Here is a 25,385-nt window from a genome sequence, read left to right on the forward strand (position 1 = left end):
TAAAATGTTTTCTGATATTTGTTTCTCCCTTCATAAGAGGATTTTTTTCTGTCACTGCCAATCTCCAAAAACAAGGCTCAATAATAAGCCTCTACCTATCAAGCCAGTATTTATCACTAGCAGATGTGATGCTCTTTAGAGTCTTCATTACTTGGGAAAGTTTACTCAGTATGGACAGGCGTAAATATCATGAGCTCTTATCAGAAATGCTCATGCACAGAAGCATATTATGTCAGGCCTCCTCCGTGAAAATAGCTGAAATGAACCCTAGGCAATATGCGAGGCTGCAGAATGGTTGCTATTCTAGTAATGGCCACACGATGGCAGTGTCGCAACATGAATGATGGCTCTCCCGGTCCTCTCCCTGCTGAGCCCCGACAGCTCTCTCCCTGGTACTGAACGTAAAATGCTCGAATGAAACCTGCCATTTCATCCACATCCTTCACTGGCGAATAATACCAGGTTCATGTTTAGGCTGAATTAGACGAAGCTTGAATAAAAATGGCCTTAATTGGTCTGATACATTGAAATTGCTTTCCACCAAGCAAATCTGCTCTAGAGTTGCACAAATCACCTCATTACTCTGCATGTGTCTTCAGAGTAATTCAACAAGAAAGCATTTTCTTCCATGTGATAGCTTTTGCTGATGAACCTAGATCATTTTTCAACGTTGAGTATCTCTAATACATTTCCCATTCCAATAAATCTTAAACATTTCTGTTTTATTTTTTTTCTTGGTCAACTATATATATTCCATTATAAACACCTTGAAGTACATAGAAGAGACCGGGTGTTCATCTATATAACTAGTATTTGTTGTTTATATCCTGGTGGCTCACAAGTGTTTAAGTGTATTAGGATCACTGGAGAGCTAAAAAGAAAAAACAGTATATTGAAATATACTGATGCCTGAGCTTGCTCCCAATAAATTAAATCAGACTTTCTAGAGGTTAGGCTCCTGGAAATTGATATTTAAAGTAAGACAAAGCCAAGCCAAGCAAAGCAGAACAAAACAAAACAACTCCTCCAGTGATTTTAGTGTGCAGCCGGGCTCAGAACTATTAAGTGAAGAAGAGGGAGGCAATCTAGATGACATTCCAAAGGTTTACCAAAGGCTCCACTCCAGAAGGAAGCTTAAAATAGTCCCAGGCACAACAGATACTAATTTCACTGCATCCGAGTCACTTTCACTTGTCTTTTGCTGTCTTTAGCACCCACCCAGCTGACACCTAGCTCAAGCTTTGCATTCGTGTCTCCTCTGCCTACAATATTTCCCCTCTAGACATTTGCCTGAGATCTCTACCAGTGATTTAGACATCTCCCTAAATGTCACACTCTCAGAGAGGTCTTTCCTGATCCCCTTACATAAAATAACAGTTTCTATCTCCTTTGGCTTCATTTTTTTTCCCTCACAGCACTAATCACTATCATTCCATCATATCATATCTTATATTTAAAATTATGTATTTCTTTTATCTGCCCTCCTTACTATAAAATATGTTTGTTGATCTCGACCTCCACGTTGTCCTCTTTCACCTTGCTCTGTGGTTGTTACATAAGAGGCACTGAATAATGGCCTTATCCTTGCTGGATAAGGAACAGTTTTAACACTTGGTTTCCTCACTGACAATGGGGCTAGACAATGGGGCTAGACCTCTGGGATCAGGAAGTTCTAATATGGGGGTGCACAGTCCAGCAAGATGGAATGCGACACTAGCTATCCAGACAACCAGAGGAGGTGTTGCTTCTGACCTACAGAAGCACTCAAGAAATATTTTCTGACCTATAGAAGGCACTCAAGAAATATGTGTTCACTGACTACACTAACAGGAACTTGAGTGTACCTCTGCTATGGAAGAAGGGACACACCTTGGAGGGATGCGGCAGGACTGGCTCTTGTGAATATGTTTTCCTCAGGTGATACGTTTCGGGAACCTTATGATACATAGATCACAAAGAGCAAATAGAGGTCATGGAGAGCTTCCTCAGCACATTCCCTTCTGGAAGGGTGAAGATTGAATATAATAGCTGAATATGAAGGGCACGGGGTGTGAATTAAAGTAGAAAAATGCTTTCTAGAAAGCAAAACACTAATGGAAGCTGAGGAATAGTTTATTTTTAATTATTTTGAAATTTTTGCAATTTAATTTTCTTAAAATTTAAAGTCAATTAATTAACATATAATGAATTATTCATTTTGGAGGTAGAGGTCAGTGATTCATTAATCTTATGTAAGACCCAGTGCTCATTATATCCCATGCCCTCCTTTCTGTTTTTTTTTTTTTTTTTCCTGAAGATTTTATTTATTTATTTGAGAGAGAGAAAGAGAGCCTATGCAGGCACAACCCAGGGGCTGGGGGGGGCAGAGGAGAAGCAAGCTCCTTCTGAAGTGGGGCTCAATCACAGGACCCTGGATCATGACCTGAGGAGAAGGAAGATGCTTAACCGAATGAGCCACCCAGGCACCCCCTTCACATGCCCTCCTTTTTATTTTTTATTATTTATTTATTTTAATATTTTATTTAAATTCAATTTGCCAACATATAGTATGACACCCAGGGCTCATCTCATCATGTGCCCTCCTTAGTGCCTGTCACTCAGTTACCCCATGCCTCCACACCCCTCCCGGTTCCAAGAGCTCAGTTTGTTTCCTAGGATTAGCAGTCTCTTATGGTTTGTCTCTGTCTCTAATTTTGTTTTTGGGTCTGGTTGTAAACAAATTGAACCTTAAGTTGACTAAAATAGCTGTCTCTTGCCTGAGTAGATTATAACTCAACAGTGAGTTGAGGCAGGTGGGTAATTTTAACTGGAGGGAACTTCCCTTGACAAATTGCTTGGCGCTCTAGTTGTAGGCAAACCGTTCACGATCATCTCTTGCTTCTGTCACCGCTGGGTGTTTGGCTGGATTGGCTGCCGCTGGTATGGATGGGCTGGATTTTTCTTTGGCTGTGGAAGTCTTATCACCATGACGGCTGTCAGCCTGGATCGATATCTGAAAATCTGCTATTTATCTTATGGTAAGTACGAAGGTTTCTCATTCCCTGATAGTCAAAACTAGTGGATTGTCAGACTGTAAATACTGTACTGATAGGTGATGAACAAAGATTACTAATAACCTAGGACACCAAGAGTATCTCCATTTCTAGCCTATTTTGTTCTAACATAAGTTTAAAGCTTTAAACCTGTGCTGATGTAGATTTCTTTTAATACTACGTTTATAGGAATGTCTGATGTTTGACTACAATGCTTTTGGCAAGTATCATTTCCTTGTATGACGTGTATAAGCTTCTACCATAGTTTGTCATGCAAACAGAGAGATAAGACGCATTGAAAGGATGTTAGGTCTGAGATGTTCTAGCTGGTTCCCCATATGGTAAGTGTAATTAGAAGAAAGATGCTTCTGATCCTCCTTTCAGACTCATGTTCCCTGTGATTTCAGAGATGAGGAATTCCAAAATGTCCAGCTCCAAGTTAGAGAGCCGTGCAGCTGTGCCGGCAAGAAAGGACACACACAGAAATATCGCTCAACATTCTTTTTGTGGGATTGTAGGTAGAAAGATGAGTGACTATAAGAATTGGTGAGGGGAGAGCCAGCTATAAAAAAGTTTTCAGAGGCTCAAGATTTTAAAAAAATAATGTTAAAATAAATTTTTATTGTTTTTTCTTCTTGGGGTTCTGGGAACTTATTGAATCCAAAAGAGAAGCATTTGGACTCTTAAGTTTAATACTGAGAACCAGGTGCAACTGGGGAATAGTATTAGCTCCTTCTGGAAAAAGCTTCTCTGTTTGTTAATCTGTCAATCAGAACAGTTGTGACCATGGAGATGGAGGATGGCCTGGAGCCTGAGATGGGAAAGATCAAGTTGACTTGACACTCTCAATGTGGTAGAATTTTCCTTTATATTTTAAAAGTTTATAGTCCCAGACTCTAAGGAAACCATGCAGGGGAGGGTAAGGTCATGGACCATCATCTTCACGAACTAGCACTAATTTTTTTTTAAATCTGCATCTCTTTTTCTAAAAAGCATAACACTTCCAATAGAAATAACTTAAATCAGAGTTTCCAATAATACAAAAAATATTCAGTTATGTATATTCTGGATGACTTCAGAGTCATATACTTTCTATAAAATTGTTTTTGGTCATATAAGTAGATTTTAAATATACTTAATAGATTTTACAAATGAGAAGTCAGAATTTCAACTTCCTGGGGATATTTGAGGAATACTATACCTTGATGTCTCTGCTTTTAAAATATTTTCTTGAATTTAGGCTTGGTGTCCATTAAAGAGGTGAGACTGCCCACTCCCCAGAATCACTGCAGGGCATCACTCCATATGGGAACTGTATATTTTTTTCCAGCTTCTTTTAAGATTGAACCTCAATGGAATGGTTTCACCATTTGATTTGACTCATGATTAAACCCTCTACACAGTGTCTTAAAATGTTGGAATTAGAAGACCGCTTGGGAACATGGAGACCTTTCTCCCATTAATGTGCTAAACTGTTTTAAGGCATCCCTGACAGACAGCCACTTGGCCTCTTCTTGAATAATTCCAGTGACCAGTGACGGGGAGCTTACTACTGCATAAGGCAGCCCATTCTCTGATTGGTCTGCTCTCATTGTTACAATGTTATTCCTTATATTGAGACAAAACTGCCTCCCAGTAATCTCCACCCATTGGTCCTAGTTCTGACTTCTGGAGCAACACAGAACCAATCTACTAATCTACTCCCTCCTGTACTTGACAGCCTTTCACCATACTCGAATGTAAGTATACAACACCTCACCAAGTAACCCTAACCATAAATGCTTATACGTATGCGTATGCACATTCCCCTAAATATATGTGGTTATCTGTGCCAATGTTTAATCCATTATAATGGATAATCAGGAGCTGACATATATTGTGGTTACATAATTGTTACCTCCCTCTGGTTGGGCTTGAGAAATTTGAATTTTATAATACAAAATGCCATATATTTTTTAAAAAAGAGGCAATAGAGTATAGACACAATCCATTATATTTCTTGTTAGTGCTGAGACAAACACAGGAGTAAAAATTCATGTTAATATAGTCCTTCATAGTATGCAAATCAGGCCTTGTATTATTTGAGTGAACCCTTAACAAAACCTGTAAGCAATGCATTCTTATTTCCTCCATCTTACTGCTAAGAACATGGGCATCTAGAAAGGGTACATGAAGAGGGTCAAATGCTAGAAATGAGAAGAATTAGGCCCTACTGACTTCCCCAACAGCATATGGCTCTAAGCGGAAGCAGGCCTTGTGTCTATGTTGAAGGGGTCATTTGGCTTTTGTTGTCTGTGTTCTGATATTTTTTTCTGTGCTACTCCAAACCCAAGGTAGTGAGGATTCACTACTCTGACCCTTTCTCTTTGAGGTGATACATGGGGGGATGGAGATAATTTTCTTAGTGGGCCACAGCAGTATATCAGGCTGCCCCATTTTGGTGGTTATGTCAAACTTTGGAAGATGATCACTAGTGTTCTACAGCTTTTCTTAGATGACTACATTATTTCTTCTTCTTGGAATGCTCTTTTGGTTGATGGAAACTAGTTCTGAAAAACCTGGAGCTCATTTTTTGTTTTTCTGAAAGTATTTTCACAGAATTACTTTTGCAGAACTTGGTAAAATCTACCTAGATTCTCTACCTCTCTTGCTATGGCCATGTGAGCATGACTGCTGTGTTAGTCATGTTTGAAGATTCAAAATTTGGTCCTGTAATGCAGGGTCGGCCAATTTAATGTCACTGCACACAGTCATGGTCGTGGCCCACCAACCCCCAACAACAAGTACTTAGGAGGATACATGAGATGAGAGACATGAAAGCCTTTAGGGAGAAGGGTATCTAAAGGCACAAACAATGTGTTATTATTTGTCAGCCTCCCCAAAGGAGTCTACCTTGGATGAACCATTAATAAATGCTTTTGGGGGCTTGGTCCTTCTATTCTACCAGTTGGCCCCGTATTGGATAGGATCTCAAGGTCATTCTGGATGCTTTCTTAAGATCCTTCCTTCATTGTCTTTGGCATCTTCTTATCTCTCTACTGTCCCCTTTCTTCAGCTTTTGTCACTTACCCGTCCTAAGGCTCCTGCGTGCCTATGGAAACCTTCCCTGTGAAAGCACTTCTGATTTTATTCTCTTGGAAAAAGGCCCATGCTCTGGAACTTTTCTCCCTTCATTCCACTCTCCCTCAGAATTCAGTTACCTGACCACTTCTCCCAGAATCCAATGGAATAACTCTTTGGATGTGGAATTGACATATCGAGGGGAGGTATTTGGGTGTAGGGCAGATTACATCCCGGTAATGCTTTTCTTCTACCTCCAGGGGTTTGGCTGAAAAGAAAGCACGCCTACATCTGCCTGGCAGTCATCTGGGCCTATGCTTCTTTCTGGACCACCATGCCCTTGGTAGGTCTGGGGGACTACGCACCTGAGCCCTTCGGAACCTCATGCACGCTGGACTGGTGGCTGGCCCAGGCCTCCCTGGGTGGCCAGATTTTCATCCTGAACATCCTCTTCTTCTGCCTCTTGCTCCCAACGGCTGTGATCGTATTCTCCTATGTGAAGATCATTGCCAAGGTTAAGTCCTCCTCCAAAGAAGTAGCTCATTTCGACAGTCGGATACATAGCAGCCATGTGCTGGAAATGAAACTAACCAAGGTAACTACAGGAATAATTTACAGAGGGGTTTTCTGATTGATTAAAACTTCATAGGGCAAAAAGGTTAGGGAATGTTGGGGACTGAGAGAACTTAGAACCTCTATTCTTTATGGACTTCTGAACTTTGCTATTATTTACCTAAACCTTTCTAGTATTTCTTTTCCCTGTTTCTGTCTCTCTCTCATTTACACACACACACACACACACACACACACACAGAACATCACACATTTCTAATATCTACTAAATTTGGATCTACTGGGAGCTTTTTCTCTCTATTGAATAAGACATTCTTGGTTCTCAAAAATTATTTAAGTCATAATAATAATAACTTAATAATATTATTAAGTCATAACAATAATAACTTCTATGCATCATAAAATGCCTAATAGTACTTACTATTTTGTATGGACTTTGGTGGGTGTGATTAGGGACATCCTGCCACCCCATATTATTTAGCATAAGAGCTTACCACATCTACTATCTTATGGGAGCTTAACATAAGAGCACTTTCTTTCTTTTTTTTTAATTTTTATTTATTTATGATAGTCACAGAGAGAGAGAGAGAGAGAGAGAGAGAGAGAGAGAGAGGCAGAGACACAGGCAGAGGGAGAAGCAGGCTCCATGCACCGGGAGCCTGACGTGGGATTCGATCCCGGGTCTCCAGGATTGCGCCCTGGGCCAAAGGCAGGTGCCAAACCGCTGCGCCACCCAGGGATCCCATAAGAGCAATTTCTGCAGAGCTTCAGAGTCAACAGTTCCTTGGATATTGTAATGTAATGAAAGGAACACATAATTTGGGAACAGATTAGGGTTCTCATTCCATCACCAATACTTGCCAGGTTTGTGACCCAGAGCTAGATACTAAACTTTAAATCTATTTTCTCACTTGTGTGACAAGAATTGTAACATCTATGTCATTGGATTATGGTGGAGATTCAATGAGATAAATCATGTTGTTCTGTCATTTGGGGCCTAGAAGGTGTTAAAGAAACTGTAGTTCCTTCATTCTCTTGCAACTTTCAGGAATTCTGGGGAAGTATAAGGTAGGGGTCCTCCCACTTTCATCCTGTCTTACTCTTTTTTAAAAAATTTTATTTATTTATTCATGAGAGACACAGAGAGAGGGAGAGAGAGGCAGAGACACAGCAGAGGGAGAAGCAGGCTCCATGCAAGGAGCCCGATGTGGGACTCAATCCTGGGATTCCAGGATCACACCCTGAGCCAAAGGCAGACGCTTTAACTGCTGAGCCACCCAGTCATCCTCTGTCTTACTCTTATAGTGAAAGAGATATTTTCCCAGCAGGTATCTCAATATAAATGACATGCAGCTAATACCATCAAACTGTATATTTAACATTAGTATGCCCTAATTTCTATTTTACTTTTAAAGATAAAAAAATTAAATGTAGATTGAAGTTCTAACCATTCCCTCTGGTATCCCAATCAGTCATATTATTGACATCCCAACTTCACGTGTCCTCACAGCCTACTTTGGAGACCACTTGTCTCAGGACCTATAGTAACAATTTCCTCCAGACCTGAGATCACTTCTAGTAAGTCAGGGCCTTCATTTTAGTAATATTCCTCTCTTTGAATTGCAGATGTTTTGAGATGGTACAATGATCTTTTGGGTGCACAACGTGAGCTAGAGATTTTTGTTGGTTCCAGTTGACCTTTACTTCCTCAACTCCATGTGCTGAGTAACAGCTCCAGAAAGTTTTCAATACTTTAAATCTATACTCATAATCTCATAATAGAGAAGTCTTACCTGGACAAAAACACAGGATCAGGAATCATTATCTGCGTTTTACCTTATAACTGGCTATAAAATAGAAAAAAACTATTTCCATAAAATCCAAGGTCATGAACTAAGTTCTTCATTTCTAGGTCTCCTTTTAGGTCTTACCTATAACTTAAAAAAAATTAACCCAAATAAATGAATCCAAGATAAATTTGTATTACGTTTAATCCAAACCCTACTCGGAATCAACTACTGTTCTAGGAACAGGGTGAATGCAACAATAATAAAAATTTTCCTTTTTAATACTTTATGGAAGTATGTTCAGGAAAATGATGTGATATCCATCACATTAGTAAGTGGATTTGATTTTACCTTGTAGTCCTGCAGTTTGGCATACCAGAAAGCTGCTGAGATGTCATAGACTCTCTCTCTTCTTGCCACCTTCCAGTGGTGTTGGACTCAAGACATTTTGATGGTTTTGATTAGCGAGCCTGGATCCTTATTTCCATGAGGTCCTACTCCAGTTTTTCTGAGTCTGTTGTTCATCATCTGTTCTCCTGTTAGTTAAATTGCCTAATTCCACCCACAGTTAGCTTTTATAAATACCCTAGCATCTGGTTCTTTGAGTATTCTGGACGGTGGGCAATTTGCTTAGTGAGGGATTCTGAAGCTCATTATACATATGAGGTGAAACTTGGCACACACCATTTAATTTGGTTTGTGGTTATTAGGCTCCTTGACCTGGAATGGACTATATAGATCCAATAGCCAGACTCACCCAGACCAGATTAACCAAAGAGATGTTAAATGAAAAGTGTAGGGCAGCCCGGGTGGCTCAGAGGTTTAGCGCCTGCCTTCAGGCCAGGGCATGGTCCTGGAATCCCGGGATTGAGTCCCACATCAGGCTTCCTGCATGGAGCCTGCTTCTCACTCAGCCTGTGTCTCTGCCTCTCTCTCTCTCTCTGTGTCTCTCATGAATAAATAAATAAAATCTTTAAATGAAAAGTGTAGGCATCTATATGTATGATTTTATTTTATGCATATCTTCTTTTGACATATACTAAATGACACTATTACATATAATGTCTACATTATATAATATATTTCATATATTATACAATATGTCTGTACCTCATTTATATATATAAAACTTATATTAAAATAACCTGAATATAAAAAGCTTCTAATTATTAAAACTTATGCAAAAAACATAAATCAAAATTCAACCCACAATGATAAACATAACTTTCTATTTTGGCATCTCTGTGCTAAATTTAAAATGTTTTCAATTACCTTTTTTTTTTTTTTTATGATAGTCACAGAGAGAGAGAGAGAGAGGCAGAGACACAGGCAGAGGGAGAAGCAGGCTCCAAGCACCGGGAGCCCGACATGGGACTCGATCCCAAGTCTCCAGGATCGCGCCCTGGGCCAAAGGCAGGCGCCAAACCGCTGCGCCACCCAGGGATCCCTACCATTTAGTTTTTATCTTAACTTTTTTCTGACTAAAAATAAGTAAAAAAACAACCTTACACTGCACCTTTTCATAGTCTTAGAAAGCTTTTCCTCCAACTACCTCCCAGGATTGGTGGTTTGCTTATTCATTTGGTGCTTTTGATCTTTTAGAACAGCCTGGTCTAAAAGCTTACTACTTAAAGGTCACCTCCTTGGATTCTGGAGTCAAAATAATTTACTTTTCTGGGTACTCTAATGATTTCCAGCTGGGTTATTATCTGGGACTGCATTTTGCCAGTCTGGTCTTATCCACCTGAAAGCTGACAACCCATCTACAAATATCTCTCTGCTTTGTAATTTCCCTTGAATTAATTTTTTTAAGAACGATGGTCTTGCTAGACTTTTGTAGCAGGCTGAAATTTAACAGACTGCCAACAGAGGTCTGTAAAAAAAGCTCAAGAAATAAAAACAAACAAAGACTCTCTTTATATTTCTAGGACTCCGTACCATCTCATTTTCATGTCTGCATTTGACTTTGTAAAACAAACTTAATATTAAACAATGAAGATAAATTCAGTTGAACTGGGGATTTTCCTCCTCCTCCCAGGGCCATGTATAAATTCTAGAGAGGCTTTTATAATTCTGTGGTGTTAATGGGTGGGGGCTCCTGGTCTAGTTGTTTTAATTTATTGACCATGGTATTGCTGACATATTTAAGTTTCTTTCCAGTCTCAGTCATCAGTTGTCATGAGTCACTTCGCATTCTTTTTGTTCCAACTGGAAGTCCTCTTTAGGTTTATCAGCAGTTCCAGCTATTTCTCTGTCCTTCCTTGTTTTTTGACTGCATGCGTATGTTAGGAGTTGGCTGGGACCCTGGGAAGCAAGGCACAAGTGTTTGGCTCTGAGATCCCCAAATGTATTGAAGGTCTTTGCTCCCCTAGCACCATCCCTGGCCCTTTGTGCTAAGCTCGGTGGAGTAGCATCCGGACAGTTTCTCAAGGTCAATTACCAGCTCCTCCAAGGTCCTCCCTCACCTTCAAGCTGTATTCTGTAGTTCCTTTACCCACTTTGGGGTGGGAAACCTGTAATCATGTGCATCCCTCAAAAACTGTTCCCATTTAGTAAGATTAATGCCTCTGGTCCTACAAATTTCTGGCTGTGGATACTCTGTCCTTTTTTTTTTTTTTTTCATACTCAAACCCCCTTTCTCTCAAGTATTTTTTTTTTTTCCTGTAAGTTTCAAATTTCTATTTTAAAACTCACAAGCTGAGAAATGAATGTTTTACTTCTTTGGGTATTTCTGCTTGAAAAAAATCTTCACACAATGCAGTGAACACTCTTGCTTTTGCTTTAATGAGGGGGGCGGTGGAGTAACAGGCAGAAAATACCAGAAGCATAGACTAATTTTTCCAAATATTGTTATGCTGTGTGTATTAGTACTTAATATTTATTTATTTAGCACAAATAGATTATCTATAAGTTCTAGGTCTATAAGTAGTATCTTGATCCTTTGGCATCTGGATTTCTCTTATTTTCCCTTATTTCCACCAGAAAGCCTTCCTGATCCTCCCTGGCTAGTTTAAGTCCCTCTGCAATTGGTCTTCAGAGCACTTCATACATTCACTTTATTGAGCCACACGCTTGTCCTTCTTTGCAAGTAGTAGGTAGGTGAACAGTAGTGTAATATCCTGTTTGCTACTGAGCCTCACTGGCACCTACTAGATGCTTAATCAAGATTGCTATAATGAATACATAATTGAATAAATTAAGTTAATCTAATTACCTTGATGAGTGTTAAGTGGTCCCTTGACCCCTGACTTGAGTTCCTCTGTCCCTTTTATTACTGACAGGCATTTTGTTTCGCTTTGTTCTTTTACGCTGATTGTGAAGTCTTTTTAAAAATCATAAATGTAAATCTCTGCTTTCCTCAAATGATTCCTCTCTTTGATTGCTCATCCAGTGTTATTTATCACTGAGGGTTCATATTCAGAGAACCTTTTAGGAGAACTCTAAGGGCAGTTTGTGGGAAAGCTGAACTGCATTGCTTTTTATTTTTTAAACCAATTAAGTTATTTTCTCTGATTCTTTGTAAGTGTTCTTATCTTAAATGCCACTTCCCAGAAAAGCATTCCCCAAATTCAATTCAGATCTTCCTATTACAATGTGTCAATGCTGTCTTTACATTTTTTTTAGAATTGGGCATAATTTATAATTAATTTATAATCACATACTTATTTTTGTGATTATTTGCTCAATGTCCGGCTTTAGCATTAGTCAGTAAGGCCTGTGGAGTAACAACCGTATCACTTTGTTCATTTTGTGTCCCTAGGGTATAGCACAATGTCTTGAACATTTTAAATTAAACATTATAACATGATATGACATAAAATCATATAACATATAATTAATTATGTTATATCAATATAAATGAAATATAAAGATATATATAAGTAAATGCATATAAAAATATGTATTTGTTGAAGGAAAGAATTTCAAATTAGGGGTGAATCTGTTTTGCCACTAGCCCATGGAGAGTCTCATATAGCTGACATTTGTTATTTTAGTTGCTAGTGGATAAATTCCTTTCTGTGCTGAGGAATTTCCAACATTTTGAATCTTGGGGAATGGAATGGTGGGGAGCAACACATCTAAGCAAAGGCTGACTCCTAAATTAAAAGATACAAAAGGACCAGTCACTGATTTTCCAAGATTCCTTTGCATTTGGAGTACAACTATGACCCTAGGCTCCAGCCAGTGTATCTCAGGAGCTAGTGACTCCAGTGGAGGGGCAGGGAGATGTCTCCTGAGGGTATGGCAGCAGCAGCAGTGGTCTCTGTATCAGAGCTGGTTTGGGCCACCATTTTGGGTATCATTTCTGTCTGCTTGGTCTCAGTTTTGAGTGTAGTGCTCCCAATGATGCTCTAACTAACCCATTCCTTTCCTGTCTCACTCAGCCAAAGTCAATTTCTGTTGTTTGGAACTCAGAATCCTGACTGATTCACCTTGGACAAACCACTTTACCTCACTGGGCCTCGTTTTTCTCATCTGTGAAAGAAGGTGGGGGAGGGGAACTAAATGCTGCCCAAGTTATCTTCTAAAACTCTTAGGTTGTATAGAAATGGCTAGATTGGTTGAATTATTTAAGGGTAGACAGCAACAGCTCTTACTGCTAAAACTACCTGGCCTCTCCACCTATGTTACCCTGTTGAGTAGCAATTTCTTCACCTTAAGGGTTTGGTTCATCTACAATGAACAGTGAAATCTCCCTCATTTGGTTGAGCCAGATAGAGATTTGTATCTCTTATTGTTTAAGCCAGCCACTGCCTCACTGGGGAATGTTGTGTTCAGTTTTAGACCCAAATCCCGCAACACAGATGTACAGAGTGACATGACCTAATTCACATCCTCTCCTTTCAATCACAGCTTTTGCTTGTTTATAGAAGAGTGGTATTTTAAGATTTGAGAAAATTGCAGTGGGGAAGTACAGACCCCTCCTTCTATGTCTTTTTTTTTTTTTTTTTAAAGTACAAGTTAATATTTTCTACTTGGATCACAACCACTTCTTTCTAAGTGCATGAAGAAGGACCTAGGACAGTTGTCTTCTTTGTCATTCTATCAATAAAATAAAAGGAAGGAAGACACTCAAATTACACATGCTTAGGGTCAACAAATTATTTCTTCAAAGGTGGTGTGAAAGCTAAATATCACCCCTATTTTTATACATGTCAGGAACTGAGGGCCAAAGAAGGTGGATCATGGTTGCTAAGCAACACCCCCCCCTCCCCAGTTGGTAGTGTCTCTCAATGGCAGGCTGCCTGCATGTGGGGGTAGTGGCCTCATAACTAGCATTTATTCTTGCATTATCATCTTTTCATATCAATTTTTTGATCAGTTTGGAGCAAATCCATATGCTTGCCAGCTAGACTCAAGATAGGAAAACCAAATCTTATTATCCTCATCTTCTGGTCAATTGTATGCTCTCCCACCATTTTCTCAATGCACACATGTAGTGATCTTGCTCCTTGTGATCTTGTCTCATCCCAGCCGCTGCAATATCCTTGTTATCACTAGTTTGACTGGTTCTAGGATGTGATCAATCTTGTTATTGGTGGGGAATTTATTCCATCTTATTGCCTCTCTTTTTAAACTTCACTTCCACATCAATTCCATGTCCTCTTTTCAACCATTTTATTATTCAAGGTAGTACACAACTTCAAACATTGGCTGAGGCCCTACTCATATCCAGGCAAAGGAGCCTGATGGAAGGAACCAAAATGGTCGTTTCACTCACACTGGTCAGTGGAATTGAACCACAATTGGAATCCAAACCTGAATATATCTATCCATGATGTTTGTGCTATTCCACACTGCTTCAGCACAGAGACAGGGCTGGACTTTGCTTCTTGGAAACCATATCTGCTGGAATGGTTCAGATGAATTAGGTCCAAGGACAGAGCCTTATATAATATTTACTTCTAATCCCATTGTTCTATTAGTACTATGTACAATATTGCCTATGTGACACTTAAGTTAATGCCTATTTGAATTGTAGCAGGAACATATAGATATTCCTTAGTCCTCTGCAGCAAGATCTATTTAAAGGGAACTGGGTTGCAGATGTGTGATTCTTTTGTAGAAGCAAAACACATATTCTGTGAATTTCCTCCCACAAAAAATTGCCTAATTTAAGAATTGAAATTTTACTGCTTTTCCAGTAAACCAAAAGGCAGTGATAAAAGTGAAGTGACTAAAAAATAAACAACTTAGAAAAAAGTTGACAGGTACAGGTGTCTGTGTTAGAACTGGTTTAAGGATATCTGGAATAGAAATTCTGGAAAATGAAAATGAGTACACACTCAGAAATGAGGAAAGAACAGACTGATGAAAGATTAAACATGTTCCACATTGAGTAGAAAGCACTGGGAAAATGAGTGTAACATGCAAGTTTTGTAAGTTTTTATAGAGTATATCTTAAAATGCCTTTAATATTTAATGTTTTAATATTTTGTGGAGTATATTTTAACAGGAAAAGATTGTAAAAAATAAATGGGCCTCATGTTAACTTTGTATTCACTTCAAATACATAAGTAGCATTCTGCAGCGCTTTAGATCTAGGCTTTATCCTTCTTTCTGCTTTTTAAACTTGATTTCTAGTCATTCAATTTAAGGCACTTAAATCCAATGTCCTTTTAAAAAGGATAATGTAATGCACATGTTTGAAGTCCTTCCTCTTCCCATTGCACACCCTCATAAAAGCAGAAAATATGTAAAATGTAGAAAATATTATGGACTAATTGCTAATCTATTTTTTTTTTGTCAATGACTTTGACAGCAACACAAAACAACTTTTGAGACACCGTGAAATCATCAGATGAGTCACCAAAGAGAAAGGGTGGAGCTATGTTAAGTTCCCAGACATCTGCTAAAGCAAGTTTTATTTATACAGTTATTGTTTATTTGGGAATTTAGAAAAAAGACCCTCACTTTGAGCCTTGAGGCATCTGTTCCATTTACAAATGAAAGTCACACAGACCAAACTAAACACAATTTCTCCTGGGTAACCCTCTGCAGAGAGGTGGAAAAGTAAGCAAGCAGGAGATCGCATGTATGATCTAGGCCTGCTTGATAACTGTTAAGCATAGACAAGAATTTTGGTTCAGGACCCTAAAGCAAGGCTGCAGGACCCTGGCGCAGGGCTTCAGGACTTGAAGGAGGTCTGAGCTCACTTCATTCATTTCTTTGAGATTTAGAATATTTGTAAAATGGAGTGAAATGGTTATAACTGAGGTGTGTCTCAACTGCAGTTAATTTTTAGAGATGAGCCTTGAACTTCTTGGGTAGAATTTTATGACCTGAGACGTATGGTGGATTTTCCAGGCTTCTTTCTTGACACAGCCCACAGACGTGGGATTCTCAGGACAAACACCCTACTTACAGGCTGTTCCACAGGTCAAATAGGGCTATGGATCATTCCCTGCATGCCACATCTCTGTTCTCATGGAAGCATATTGAAATGCATATGGTCGTACAAATGACTTTGTTACAAAAGAACTTAGCCAGTTGGATTACTAAAACAAAAAACAAGCATAAATATTATTGCTTTGTTATTAATAAAACATTTTGTGTCTTATTCCTTTTCATAGATCCTCTACACTAGCTTGTCATGACTCTCATGTTAGGAACACTATTTTTTTCCTTCTTAAATGAGACTGGGGAAAGAGGCAGTGGTGTCTGCCCCAGACAGCAGCATGTTTTTGTCTTCTCTGGGTTTTGGGGCACTTGGATAAAAGGATGCTCCACTCTTCCTACAAATCCCTTATAAAATCACTAAGATGAGTCTGATTATGCTCTTTCTAGTCATCTGCCCATTCCTATTCTTGCTGTTGTAGCTAGGGGGCATGAAGTCCTCTGGTCAGGCTTAGGTCATATGATGCTAGCTCCATACAATTGCCTACAGGTAGAAGGGATACTGGTGATGCTATAGTAGAAGGTTTAAGAAGAAGAGGAAAATAAATGCAAACAAAACCAGATGTCCACTACAAAGAGCACTCATTTGAATATCATCTCATTATTTATCTTACAAAAAATACTCTAGTAGATAATAGTATAAAAATACTTCAAAGTTAGTGCCCGCTCTCTTAACTAGGACCTGAAATAGCTCATGTTTAAGATAAACACCGAAGCTCAAACTTCACTCAGAGTAAGAGCCCTTTCATTTCTTGTTTAGACTGTTGCTTAAACAAACCTGTTAAAAGTGGAAATTCTATGTGGCCAAGGATTGTGTCTGCTTTGTTCTTTACTTTATCCTTGACACAAAAACATGTAAGAGATGCCAATGATGCTTGTTGATCGAATGAATAAACAATGGTTTTTCTACCTCCAATTTCTTCCTGCACTATTTCACTAGTAAGGTTAATCTTCCTAAACAGAGCTCTCATGAAGTCTCCAACCCAAAAACCTACTAGTGCCTCAAAGCATATGGAATTTAGTGCAAGTACAGTCATATGTAATAAAAAACCCTGAATATATGGATATTATCTTTCTTTCCAGCCTCATCTCCTATGCCAAAGTGAATTGCTTGCTAGTTTTAATTCCTTTTTTTCCCTCAAAAATATGGAATGTTTCTCGAATTTGCATGATCATCCTTGCACAAGGACCATGCTAATCTTCTCCGTATTGTTCCAATTTTAGTATATGTGCTGCTGAAGCAAGCACTTGCTAGTTTCTTTATAAACCTCACATACACCTGTGTCTTTGCTCATGCTGATCTCACTTCCATTCCTTTATTTCAACTTGCCATCATGCAGGATATACGTCACGTCCCTCATGAAACCATTTTGAATTTGCCCTGTACCATGTAATTTGATCCTCTTCTGCTGGTACTTAAATACTCTTCTTCCTTGTACAGTAGTTGTTTGTATTCCAGAAGGATGCAATAGGGCACGAAGGTGTACTGTTGTCCCCAACAGCACTTGGCATTGTGTCTGGCACCAAACACTTGCTAAAAAGGGATTATTGAATTCAAATGAGATAATCTGTAGGGTCAGGTATGTAGTTACAGGACACTAATTAGGGCTACATTAGTAGAGGGACTGGGTTGCAGATGGTGAGAAACTAGTGAGAGTGTTTAAAACCCTCTCTCTCTTCTTTGATCTGAAGTTAAGAGGTTCCTAAAGTAATTATAATTTTGTGAGAGAAAAAATGCTTTCTGGAAAAGTCTTGCTTTATGCCACTGTGTCACTTAAGTTAAAACTCGGTGATTCTATTTTACTTTATATCTAGTGAGTTTTCACTATCCAAGCCTCATACTTGAGAAAATGAGCCAAAAGAAGTAACACTTAATAGAAATCTCTGAAGAAGGTTCATATTAAAATTTCCAACAAGGGCAAAGTTTCTGTTTCCTGAGGCAAATAAGAGTGATTTAAAATTTCTTCAAGGTGAACATGTTTTCCATCTAGCTCCAAATATAATGGAACATATTTTCTATTAACGTGGGTTGAGAAGTCTGGAAATTTCAGGGGCATGGATGTCTTCTTAGCATGACTTCCTACCCAATGTAAAATCTGCCAACTTCTTAGGGTTAAACTTTGGGTCTTTTGGTACATTTAGATTCTGGAGTAAAGAACGAATAGGATATGGTCAATGGGATAAAGCATTATAATAACTTTCTCTGGCTGAACATCTCGAAGTCCATAGGAAATATATCCACAGGCCAGGTAAATGGAAAAATAATAGACTTTCTTAGATGTAAATCAGCTGCTGGTCTCCCCCACTCCCATCATTTCCATCAGGTGTCTTGACTCTGTTCTATTGCTTTCCCTTACCAGGTAGCAATGCTGATTTGTGCTGGCTTCCTGATTGCCTGGATTCCTTATGCAGTGGTCTCTGTGTGGTCAGCTTTTGGAAGGCCAGACTCCATCCCCATTCAACTCTCTGTGGTGCCAACCCTACTTGCAAAATCAGCAGCAATGTACAACCCCATCATTTACCAGGTCATTGATTACAAATTTGCCTGTTGCCAAACTGGTCGTTTGAAAGCAACCAAGAAGAAATCTTTGGAAGACTTCAGGTAAAATTTCAGAAGCCAGAAATGAATGATATCATTTCAAAACCCTGTGGGTTTCAAGCCACTCTGAAATATTGTCTCCTTGGGATTAGAGCTCACTTAGGAGGAGTCTAAAGAAGACTGTATTTTCTATTCATCAAAATTCCTGAAGTCATCAGATATGTTGGGTTGGATGTCATGGTAGATAACGAGAAAAGTAATTCAATTTTTGATTGTAGAGCAACTAAGATAGGAAGCTATGTCCATTCAAGCAACCACTATTGCTCACTCTTCCTTATCTGGGACCAAATCCATTTTACTCTAAGAATATGATTCCACATGGCATTGATTCAAAATGAAGTTCTCACAACAGAAAGGATTCTCCTGTTTGGGATGTTTCTATCTCTAGCTACAAGTATAGGATTTGGGCAGGCAAAGGAAGGAGAGAAGGGAGGTGACATTGTACTCTCTGTCAGGTTCTTTATGTTATTTTCACAAGAGGCCCTATTGTACCTTCTCTCTGTCAGATAAGGAAATGGAGGTACAAGTAGGTTAATGTTTAAGTGAGCTGTCTGTGCTTAACGCAGCCAGGAAGTAGCAGAGCAGAGATTTAAATTCAGATCTATTGGGTTTGGAAACACTCTAAACTACTTCTGCTATAAAATAAACAAGGGAGTTTGGGGATCCAGCATCATTTTTACTCAAGGCTCAGGGTGAGTAAAGAGTCGAGGATGATGTGTGGGCTTTGTGTTCATTCAGGACCAGTCCTAGCAGTGGAATGTGGATCAGGCACCTGAATGCATGGTCTGAGGTGAGGGGTGTTGAGAAGGTCGAGGTTTTCTGATTTCTATTAATTCTTACTCACTGGATGTCTAGTTATTTTTCGGTACTGCTTTTCTTGATTAAGTAGGAGACAGAAGAGAGAAAAAGGTAGAACTAACTAGGAGAGATTGTGGGTGTTTATCTTATTCTTTAACTATGCTTGAGCAAGTGACAAATGTTTCCTTACCATTACCATATAGGGTACAGGATCAAATGAAAAAAAAAAAAGGCACAAAGAAAAAGTAGTATTGTCATTGTTGTGGTACAGGGGAAGAAATACACAATTTGGAGGTAGAAGACCAGTATTTGGTTGATTTACCTGTATCTTTTGGCAAAAGAACTACTTAGAGCCTAGAATTGCAATGAGCTGTTCGCAACACTCATCTTTTGAAACTGTAAGAATTACACCAAATGTGTGTTTGGAAAGGGCTAGATAACAAGTGTTAGCAGGTTTTTTTTTTCTTTCACATTGTTGATGGCTAATGCCTTTTCTATTGAATTGAATAAATTTGAATGCTCAAATGCATCTATTTTGACAGTAATAACACTTTGCCCTTATCAACTATTAATACGTTGTTATGAATCCAGGTTAGAGAGAGTATTTTTAATATTTTTAATAGAGCAATTGCAGGAGAAAATAATGGGCATTTCTTCCTCTGAAAGAGATGATGGGAATTTGACAGGAATGGCTGAAGGCAAATTTCACCTACCTTGTAATCATGCCTTGGACTGATCCTGTGTTCTGTACATTAGCTCTCAAGTGTGAACAGCACATAAATATTCAACACTCAATAATGAAAAGGGAGAAATTTATGAGGAAGGCAGTGACTTGAGGCCGCAGACCTTTGGGACAGCCAGGCAGGCAAGAATTGGTTCAGCTTGCCTGCTCCCATTAGCCATTTCTACGAAATACAATTGCTTTGCTGGAGGAAGACAAGTGCTATTTCCTTATTCTAGAGTCTTGCAGATTGCAGTGGAGAAAGCAGGTGGTAGCACTAAAGCAGGGAGAAGCCTTTGGGTTTTAAAGTTTGGAACATTTTCAGAAAAGGAATGCTGAAGAGGTGTGATGAGTTCCTGATTTTTGGAAGATTCTTGTTTCAGAGAAGAATTTTCTAAAGAAGCAAAAGAAAAAAAGTGGATAATATTGAGGCTTATAGAATGAGGTGAAGCGGTCTGAAGGCAGTCCAGAGTGGTTAATGCATCACCAGAGCAAGTCAGTCAAATTAAACTAGATTAATGGATATTCTTGTTTTTTCCTCTTCTGAGCTCTGAAATGAATTTGCTTATCAGGGGAGACTCTCTTGGGAAATATTTTGAATTCAAATAAAAAAGCTAATGTGTTGAATGTGAGACTGTGGAAATAAATTTTGAGTAATTTTTATAGTTTCATTAAAAGTTAACTAATTTTTCCCCCTAAATTGAGTCCTCTGAGATTTTGGTAAAAGCTGATGAACTACAGCAAAAAATATGGCCAAGAGCCTGTCTTGAAATGCTCTTATTCATCACATCTGGGTATCCAGATGTAGTCTTCTGTATTTCATAAACAGTGCTTCTCCACCCTGGCTGTATATTAGAGATACTGAGGGAACTTTGAAAAACTGCTGCTTATACCCTCCCTTGCAGAGATTTGGCTTCAAGTGATCTGGATTGGGCCCAAGCTTCATTAGTTTTTTTGATTGGTTAACTCTTCCAGATGGTTCTTGTACCCAGCCATTACTAAAAGCTGGTGAACCAGAGCCCAGGAAAGAAAAATATTGGCAGTGCAGCTCATGTAGTCAGAGGCCTCTCTTCCCACCTACAGAGAGACCAGTGAGTGACAGGGGAACCAGACTTCAGGTACTAGGCCAACCTTACATGCAATATAAATGTTCAAATGACACTGGGGGTACAGAGCGAAGGACTGAGGCATTTTACATTCCTCATATTTGAGTAAAAATGAACAGATAACAAAGCCCTCAATTCTGGCATTGCCCTTGTAATAAACCTCCCCTGACTCTTTTAGTTTGAATGCTGTCTTCCAAAGAACACTCTTTGTAGGTAAGTCACAGGGTGCAACTGTCTGGTTGGTCCATAGGTAGGCAATGACTTTTGTTCTGAGGATGGGAAACTCACTGGGACACAGATGTGTCATGCACAAGTGGCTTGTTTATGGAAAGCTCTACTCAAGGGACTTCTTGACTTTGACTATTTTTAAGCAAATTATTATTTTCCTTCTCTCCTAATTCAAATCTTGCACATATAATCTTCATGGTAGACATGCCTACTATGGTATACATACACAGTACGTGTTTGTGTGTTTATATACATGTTAAATCGCATTTTCTTTCTTCTGTGTCTAGGCTGCACACTGTTACCACAGTCAGGAAGTCTTCTGCTGTGCTGGAAATACATCAAGAGGTATGAAGATGGACACAGCCTCACTCATGGACACAATTATTCACTTGTTTGCCTCTTCACTGCTGTTGATGCTTGATTGTGACTACACTTTTCTCTTTATATTATATTTTTATATTTTGTACACTTTCCCTCCTTTTCCTTCAGCCAGGATTTGCTGGGAAATTCCAAAGGCCAAATGGAAATTAGATTATAGGATACTATATAATGAATATTAACTAGGATGAGCCTCCCTGGAATTTTCTTTTTATTATATTTTAAAACCTAATTGTCATGCCCAAAGTATTCTGAGATACTAAGAAAAATGTTTAATTGTTTTATTTATTAGAATGTTATTTAACTTCATTACATCATCATTATTATTTCTTAATGGAGGGCCAGGATGGCAGTTTTGGGGTCCATTTAGATGGGTGATTGTTGGGACTGTGGTTCTTTGACTGGTGGATGCTTCTGATTCTTGCAGCCATTCTACACTCATGCTAACAGTGGATCACACTCTAATGGTAGTGATTCCCACAAAGGAGTCCTCTAGGGAAATCAATTTTGCCTTAAGCCCCTAAATGGAAAACTCTCTTGTATCTCAGCATTTGAGAACAAACACAATTCCCACTGATGATAATTTTACCCACATGGATTTTCCTCATTAAGCTGCGCATACAAACATTGTGGATGTAACAGGGCATTACTAGCTATAATTACTCAAGAAACAAATGTAGTGAAAATAGCTATACATAAGTATTTTTAAAATTTGTTTGTTCTTTGTTAACTTTGTTATTTCCCTTGTTCATTGGTTGTTTTCAACAAATACCGTGTGAGATGTACAGATGAAGAAATGCACATAAGAATGGGATAGAATTATTTCAAAAGGCAGATGCTTGCTCCTTAAAAACTAATGAAAGGTGGGGGCACACATGTAAATACCAGGTCCAAATTGGCCTTCAAGACATGGCTATCTGATTTTCCTTCCTAATCCAAGGAGTAGGGCCATCTTTCTTGCAGTTATTTTCATTCCAGTTCTAGGTGGGTGTCCCCATGCTCCTTGCCCCATTTACCTCCTCCTTTTCCTATGACCCTAAGTCTTGCTCAACAATTTTTATCCCACCTTGCTGATAACAGCTGGTGAGAGAAGAGGAAGAAGGAAGGGAGAGGCCCCTCCAATGCCTTTGATAATCTCTCCACATCTTCCATCTGAGGATTTATAGAGATCAGACCATATTCCAAGGTTTAGCCCCCAGTATGTGGTACCTTGTTTTTGCTTTTTGTTTTGTTTTGTTTTTTTTTTTTTGTTAATTAGTTTTCTCCAGAGTAGGAGTGAAGATGGAGTTGTTGTACATCAGTGGTTTATGATAAAGGCTCAGTAGATGTGTGTATAAAACACTTTTTTTTTTTAACACTTTCTGATTAAAGCCAAAGAAGTGACCACTCTGCCTGGGACTTGGGACTGCTTACCCAAGTGGGAACAAAAGAGGCAAGATTATCATTAGACTGGAGAAGCAAGGGAATTGTAGGCAGATGAGTAAAATACAGAGAGGTGGAAGAGCATGGTATCTCAGGTGGAGGAGGGTGCAGGTTCAGAGCACAGTCAGACTGCCTTGTGTCTCCAGCTCCTTGCCCTTCAGGCAAACCTGTAAAATGTGGAAAGTAACAACAGCTTGCTCACAGGGTCCTTGTAAGGCTAAGATGAGAAAATATGCACATAAATCACTTAGCACAATAACTATAATGAAGAAAGCAGCCCTTACATATTAGCAATTGCTATAATTATTATGAACATGTGGGGTTGTGGTTAGAAGTGGGGTATGAAATTGTGGTCAGGCCTTGTTCTTGATGCTGTTATGTGGATCTTAACCTCGAAGGGGATCAGAGCCCTGTGGGATATTAGGCAGGGGAAAGAAGTGATGTGGTTTATAACGCTGTCTAATGGCAGCGTGGAAGGTGGATTGTTCTTCATGGGGATGGGGTTCAAGAGTAGACTTTGGGAGACCAGGTGGGCAGCTTTATAAAGAAATGGCAGCTTAGGAGGGCCTGAATTAAGGACTGGTAACAGACATGGAGATGAGAATATAGGTTTAAATTATTTTAAGTGGGAGATCTTGGCAGTTGATTGCATGGGAGGTGGAGGAACCAAGGGATGCGGAACCAAGCTGAGGAAACAGTGAAGTTAGTGGTGTCTACAAAGGGGCAACGTGCAGGAGGGGGGAAGGATGGAGGCAGACAACGAATCATATTTGAGAGGTTTGTCTACAACACAGATGAAGATATTTAAAATAACAGGTGAAAAAAATCTAAAATTGGACCTGACATATAGGGATTAGAATTTGCAAGTTAAGCAGGTAGGAAAAGAATGAACATTAAGGTAGAGATGCTGGTTTCAAAAGACCTCAAGAAAATGATGTGAAGAATTTTCCGTTTTGTTTTGAAGGAATGATTATGGAAGTGAATGGTGAAGGGAAATGGAAAAGAACATTCAGATTAGTGTCTAAAAGGTAGAATTCATTCACATTGACACTGTACAGAAGCCTCTGAAGGTAGACTACATCCTGTCATTTGTTAACTGACTAGGGTGTGGTCTTTTAATCAGCTGGGAAAAAATGTATAAGAAAAGATCAGCATACTTATGGGGTCTGGAGGAAGAGGGTAAACACTAGAATCTTTGGGGGAAGATCTGAAATTTCACTTCTGCTTCCATTTGAAAAATATGATTTAAAAAGTGATTCTATATGCTCTGGGTTCCACGTTTTTTCTGGGAGCTGAGAGGCACCAGGATTGTTACTAGTATTGATAGGGAAGGAGAAAGCTGGTCCTTAGGGTAGAATGGAGAAGAAAAAAAATGAGCCCATGAGGGTTGGCTTGCATATACCAGGCTGTTGGTGGATAACTGCCCCTTCCCCTGGGGCTTCCAATGATTTGAGAAAGCTCTATGTGTCCCCAAACACTTCTACAAATTCAATTTAAGCTTACTATAGCTTAGAAAAAAGACATTACATTTTGTGCCGGTGAGGCTGTGTGTAAGAAACTGAAACTTTGAGCAGACATTATACCTGGTCTCCTTTGGGTTCTGGTGGCTGGCCTAGAGCCTGCCATGGGAAGGGCACTGGGAAATTGAATGGTCGGAAATCAAAAGAGTAGCTGTCAGGTTTGAATAAGGAGAGATGTGGAAGTGTGGAATAGAGTACCAAATTGAGAGTGTAAAATCTTAGATTTAATTTATACTTTATTTTAAATTCACTTGCTCCCATGTACCTGTTTAAGTATGACTGTCTCCTTAATAAATAATGAATAAATGAATTTGTGAAATGGAGATTAAGAATAGAAATGCCCTATTAACTTGAAATGTTGGATTTCAAGAATCATATAAAATCCAAAAGTATTTTGATTTTTTTTCTGAGTGAGGGCATAGGAATATATTATATAGCAAAACCCAATTATTTAACTCTCAGGAAGGCAATTGTTTCAAGAATCAAGCCTTATACTTCTTTATTATTTTTTTTAAAGATTTCATTTATTTATTCATGAGAGACACAGAGATACAGAGAGAGAGAGAGAGAGAGAGAGAGTGGCAGAGACACAGGCAGAGAGAGAAGCAGGCTCCATGCAGGGAGCCTGACATGGGACTTGATCCCAGGTCTCAGGATCAGGCCCTGGGCTGAAGGCAGCGCTAAATTGCTGAGCCACCTGGGCTGCCCCTTATAGTTCTTTAGAACTGAAATGGTAACTAGAATTTTTGTCTCATTTATATTT

The 25,385-nt window shown here is 39.0% G+C and overlaps 1 protein-coding gene and 1 non-coding gene across 2 annotated transcripts in view; one reads left to right on the forward strand and one right to left on the reverse strand.

The window, feature by feature from the left end:
• OPN5 (opsin 5) overlaps positions 1–23,647 on the forward strand; it is a 28,766-nt gene extending 5,119 nt beyond the window's left edge. Inside the window, exons 3-7 of the mRNA XM_038553374.1 lie at positions 2,847–3,017; positions 6,353–6,687; positions 18,211–18,452; positions 21,590–21,647; positions 23,501–23,647. Of these exons, the coding sequence (XP_038409302.1) occupies positions 2,847–3,017; positions 6,353–6,687; positions 18,211–18,452; positions 21,590–21,647; positions 23,501–23,647 (953 nt within the window). The remainder of the gene's footprint in view (positions 1–2,846; positions 3,018–6,352; positions 6,688–18,210; positions 18,453–21,589; positions 21,648–23,500) is intronic.
• On the reverse strand, positions 16,991–17,098 carry LOC119874378. Its single transcript, XR_005368236.1, has one exon. It is a non-coding gene; the product is annotated as a U6 spliceosomal RNA (small nuclear RNA).
• Positions 23,648–25,385: the final 1,738 nt, after the last annotated feature.

This window comes from Canis lupus, chromosome 12 (genome assembly GCF_011100685.1).
Source record: "Canis lupus familiaris isolate Mischka breed German Shepherd chromosome 12, alternate assembly UU_Cfam_GSD_1.0, whole genome shotgun sequence".
Lineage (NCBI taxonomy): Eukaryota > Metazoa > Chordata > Mammalia > Carnivora > Canidae > Canis > Canis lupus.